Raw genomic sequence first — 5,450 nt, 5'->3', positions numbered from 1 at the left:
TTTAGCTATACGGCCAATCAAAAAAGTTATGCTTTGTTCAATAGTATGACCAAGGATACATGTGTGATCAATTTTTACTTGGATTTGAGCTAGTTGATTGGACATATGCTTGTTTGACAAAATCAAAGACAAATTTGACAAAAACTACATAATCCCACCCTTCGCTTCATTAATAGATGGTCATTATCCAAATGTACTTAGCTACACTGCCGATCAACAAGTTTTACTTTGTTCAATGGTATGACCAAGGATACATATCTATTTGATTGAAATTTCTTGCATTTGAGCTAACTGATTATTTTTATGAGAGCCACAACTCTACATAAACTTGCTAAGAAGTTAATTCAATGATGTTTAGGGACCCTAATATCAACCTTCTGGTCAGTGAGTTTACAATGATCAACAAAACCGCAGATGTAGAAGTAATGGCCAGGGCTCTTGATTTTGATGTAGTCTTTGCCTGACGAGTAGGTGGCTATGGGATTTTTTGCGTTGCATGCATGGTAGTCTTCCCGCCTCACTTGCACCACATTATGAAACCCCGGGTCGTACTCAAAATCTACAAACGTAGAATTGATCAAAGTTCAAGTGAATTAGAAATGGAAAATAAAGTACAATTATATGGGTTTTTTTTTTTTTTACTTTCCACCCCCCCTGATACCCTTTCCACCCCTAACTGTCAAGTTCAAGATGTATAATTATATGGTCTTAAACACATCGGCTTGATCCAAATTTGACACTTCTTAATGCCATATATTGCATCTCTAAAAAGATATGTAAAATTTGATACTTACACAGAATATCTCCAACTTGAAATTCTATGGCAGCAGCCCACTCAGTGTAGTTAACCACACACAACGACGACCAACCGCCAACATCACCCACGGTGTAAACAGTGGGGGAGACCCCAGAAACAGCCATAACAGTGAGGAGAAGTAGTATCGCTTTTTTCGCCATGTCCATGACTTGGAGAACTTCAGAGCAAAGCCAACATTTTCTTTCTTCAATCTTCATTCTTGTTTAGGTTATTTAGATGAAGGCAATCTAAAGCTTCAATGTACTATAAACAGATCCGTAGACAACAATAGATGGACTTTTATGCAAATCTAAGCTTCAATTTATTCTTATCATAATTAATTGAGCATGTACTTTTAGATGGATCATCAGTCAATGAGATTAACTACTTCCTTTACTGAAGAAGATAGCGACAAATTCTCTCTCTCTTTTTTAAATTTTCAGGGTAAAAAATAAGGTTAATGTCATAGTGGAAAGGTTGGTTGGAAGCTTATTAATATGTACACTGGAAAAAAATGATAAATTAATAATCTTGATTGAGGAAGAACATCATGTACTTTGGTACATTCAACTGTTAAATGCACGAACCATCCAATTTTATGAAAGTTTGGAGGAATTACCAAAGGCACAAATATACTATGTCAAAATGGACAAAATTTCTGAAAAACGTACCATGTGTTTGTAAGTAACATATGTTATAAAAGGCCGCTTTTATGTGATGACACTTATTTCCTACTCAGTAGAGCATTGACGTTCAAAGTTGCCTTGATTATCTGTGCAGACTGTGCTAGATGCGTTGAGATTATGATGGAGGATGTCATGAAATCAATTTCTTTCCTTTGAACCAACCTCATCACTTATCTACCAGATATAATGCCATACGGAAAAGAAAAATCTCCGAAAACAATAGCAATGTTCAAAATGACCAAAATGATGTTCAAAACACGAAAAAACCAATTTGACAATGCCAAATTTCTCCTTCAACAATATCAAGTAAGGTGTTTTCAATGGCCTTATAAGGAAGCTAATCAAGTGGCTTATTGCTTGGGGCGTTTCGTGAAATAAGTGTCAGATTGTATAAAATGGAAGAAAGAGGCTCCAAGATTGTTACAAGCATTCACTTGTAAAGATTCTTCATGAAGTGAAATTTAAATTCCTTTGTGATTAAAAAAATGGGTTCAAAACCAATATATTGCATTGATTACATGAGATCTTAATTGATCGTTTTATCAGTCAAGTTGTCGACTGACATTCTTCAAATAAAATCTATTTAATATGAAATTATCAATGAATGTATATGCTGCTAACTTGTATTGCACAAACATCAATCTAGGAAACTATAATATCATATCGTTTCTAGATGGCATTATCGTCAAAGCTAATTTCATGGCTATTGTCCTCTTTTTGCATTTAAGTAGTTCTCAGAGATAAAGATTAAATAAAGAAACAAGAAGGAAAGAGTTATCAAAAACTTACCAAAAAATAATCACTGCAACAGCCTTGAAGGCAAATTGAAGCACCGATGAAGATTGGATTATTTCTTTTCGGGGTTTTATGTAGTCTGAGAGAGCCACACGAGGACATTGATGCATTAATTAATTCTGGCAAAGAAAGAAGTATAAGAGGCCAGAAAAAAAAGATAAGACAGAAGTAAATGAGAGATTTGAAGTGTTAATGATCCATCATCTACTAACTAACATGTCTTCTAGTTAGTTAAAGCACCGACCTAGTAACGTCAAACACCAGCCCATGGAAGGGTTCGCGGTAGGCATGACCACAATTTCAAAAATCGTGGTTCTAGTTCTTTTGAAAGGTGGAACATGAACCGACTCTTATGGAGGCAGTTGCGGTTACAATTCTTGAACCTCCGATTTCGGTTTGGTTTCAATTCCAATTTTATTTTGATTACTGTTCTGGCTTCTTCTAATTACGGTTCCAGTTCTTTTAGTTATGCTTAGATACATGTTATTATAAAATTAATTCTAAAAAAATATGACAATGAATGTAAAAAAAATTAAGAACTTTATTGTTGATTAGATTAGATTGGTTTTGAATTTAGATTAGTTATGAGGTATAGATTTACTAATAGAATGGGACAATGGACTGTTGGGCTACGTTTGGAGCTGCTGGTGTTAGGTGCTGACTATTGATATTAAACTCTAAATTGGTCAAACAAATTTAGGTAGCAAATATTTTTTGGAACACTTTGAACGAGTCATAAATCGCCTGTTCTGATTTCAATTCAAAATTTTGATGAATCTGAAACTAAATCTTTAGTCATGTTTATGATTTTAATTCCAATTCAAGAAATCGCTAGATCGATTCTGGTTCAAATTTGAATAGTTGCCACCCTTAGTTGATGAAGAGTCAAAGTAGGCATATATACAAGATTCATTTTAACATTAGGATAGAGTTGAAGTGGCACGGATTCGGACTTATTGCAATTTTTAATCACCATAGTAAATGTACCAAACAAACAATAATACAACAGATGTAAATATTAAAGTAATAACGTAATTTTGTTTAATGTATAAAAACACAATCTTATTAGGTAAATAACTTGAATAGTCTTTCAACCTTTACCAATGATTTTGTAGAAAACATGAAGCCGGCAGTTTGTAATTTCCAGTGAATTACAGACAAGTTCCGGCTACACGATGTGAAACTCATGTAACGTACTACTTGTTTATCTCATTACCTAAATTAATGGCTTAAAAGATCACTCAAACCAACTAGTCCATGGAGAAGGAATGGATTAGATAATATGAGGAGAGAGTGTGTAAGTGAGAGGTCCTGAATTTGAGATTTCTCACTTTTACAGTAAAAGAAAAAAACTATTATTGGTTCCTTTTATTATTCATAAAAGGATACTATTCATGATAATATATTATAACATAATATATATGCTTGAATCAGATTTGTTAAAGGAGTTGCTATCATTTTTTGATAGTTAAACCGGTCAAAGATTCCATATTTATCAAACCACTAAACTAGAACATTTTGTTTACTTTATAAACTCGGGAAGGGCCAAATTTGCATTGAACTAAATCTTAATGGAGAAAAATGAAAATTTGTCTTTAATTGAATTTGTCCTTAGGACCAAGTGAAATCAAATTAAAAATTTTAAGGGCCTAATAGACTCTTTTAAAATTATCAAATTAGTGAACTATTTAATAGTTTTTTTACTATTGAAAAGAGTTGATATGCCTTAATTTTAAATTTAAAGGGAAAAATAGACATTAAAGCTAACTTTAGAGGATAAAGTGAAAATACCATACTTAGACCATTTAGAACCAAATCTATAAGTTGAGAGATCTAACAGATTGTTTTAAAATCAAAGACCAAATAAGACTACTGGTAAAAGTTGAGGGAATACTGGACTCATTGACCCAATTTTGTCATCGGTTGAAAGTTTCATCCCATAATCAATTTCATTCACCTAAGTTTAAATTAAACATATCTGAACCACAATTATATTTTTCCATTACAATTGTAGAAATCCAGACCCAAGTACTTAGAACCATCTACACAGAAATGAAATTCAGAAATGAATCTTGACTGTTGGTACTAATTAAATCTACTCTCACCATTTGACAGATTTCTTTTTTTTTTTTTTTTTTTTTTGGGGTGTAATCAACACATTACTCTAGCACCACTTGCTTCTTCTATTTCGTTGGCAAACAAGTTTATTTTAAAGAGCACCAATTAAATACAATTTCATAGATTGGTAAGCTATCATTTGCAGCCTACAAATGCTTTAGGAGCAGCATTTGGCCTTGGGTAGCACAAAAGAGTTGCCTCTCATGATCCCTTCCATTTATGGAAAGGACAGTCTCAAAGAACGAATTTTACATGTCTAATTATTTTGGCACTCCTCAAAATGACAAAACTAACCAAATTTATATTTTGTGGCTATTTAGATTCCAAAGTCACCCATAAACGTAAAGGGAAAAAATTTATTTCAAACTGTTGATTTCGCGTATTCGTAAATATCACTATTTGATAGAAAGTAATATAATTTGCAAAAAAAGAGAAAAAAAAGAACTAACCCTTGAAAAATATTGAATGAAGTCAAAGCACAAGAAATATCATGCAAAAATTTGGAAAATGGAACCAAAAAATTCCAAATTCATGAAGAAGAGAGTTTTAAAAAAATTTGTTAATGGGATATGGGTTACTATTTATGGATTAAAATAACTAATACTTTATCGTTATGACTAAATCACCCTTGTAACAATGAGTATGGATGTCATATCCAAATATGCACATATATACTCGAATGGGCACATACGAGTGCTAATATGTGCACATAAATATAGTGTCTAACTTTTGCTTAAAACATAATTTTTCTTACAACTTATGAACGGTAACCCATACCTTATTTACAAATTTCAAATGTTACACCCATCTTACGAATTTTCAATTTCACAATTTGCTTAGACAGATCATTTCCATAATAAGTTCACCAGTTTTAAGAAAGATGAAGCCCATTTTAATCCAAAAAGTAGGTTTTTTAGCGATTTAATGCCTTGAAAATATTTGTAAATTCATAAACAAACAAAAAAAGATACTTGCGAAGCAGACAAAATGTATGAACTTAAACACAGGAGGGCAATCTTACAACACAAAATCATAGCTGGCCATTTAAGTCATTT

At 32.4% G+C, this 5,450-nt stretch overlaps 1 protein-coding gene across 1 annotated transcript; it reads right to left on the bottom strand.

Moving 5' to 3' along the window:
- Positions 1-262: 262 nt before the first annotated feature.
- On the bottom strand, positions 263-1,081 carry LOC113703250 (mavicyanin-like). The gene is made up of 2 exons (XM_027224550.2): positions 795-1,081; positions 263-559 (listed from the first exon to the last, which is right to left on the bottom strand). Exons 1-2 carry the CDS (start codon positions 1,012-1,014, stop codon positions 345-347), a joined length of 435 nt encoding a protein of 144 aa, XP_027080351.1. The 5' UTR covers positions 1,015-1,081; the 3' UTR covers positions 263-344.
- Positions 1,082-5,450: the final 4,369 nt, after the last annotated feature.

This window comes from Coffea arabica, chromosome 8e, assembly GCF_036785885.1.
Source record: "Coffea arabica cultivar ET-39 chromosome 8e, Coffea Arabica ET-39 HiFi, whole genome shotgun sequence".
Taxonomy (NCBI): Eukaryota; Viridiplantae; Streptophyta; class Magnoliopsida; order Gentianales; family Rubiaceae; genus Coffea; species Coffea arabica.
Note: the sequence above shows the minus strand (reverse complement) of the source record. Positions and strands in the feature narration are given on the sequence as shown.

Coding starts and splice junctions, on each gene's coding strand:
- LOC113703250 (XM_027224550.2), bottom strand. CDS start 1,014: ATGAAGATTGAAGAAAGAAAATGTTGGCTTTGCTCTGAAGTTCTCCAA. Junction 560..794: donor TCAAGTTGGAGATATTCTGT/GTAAGTATCAAA, acceptor CTACGTTTGTAG/ATTTTGAGTACGACCCGGGG.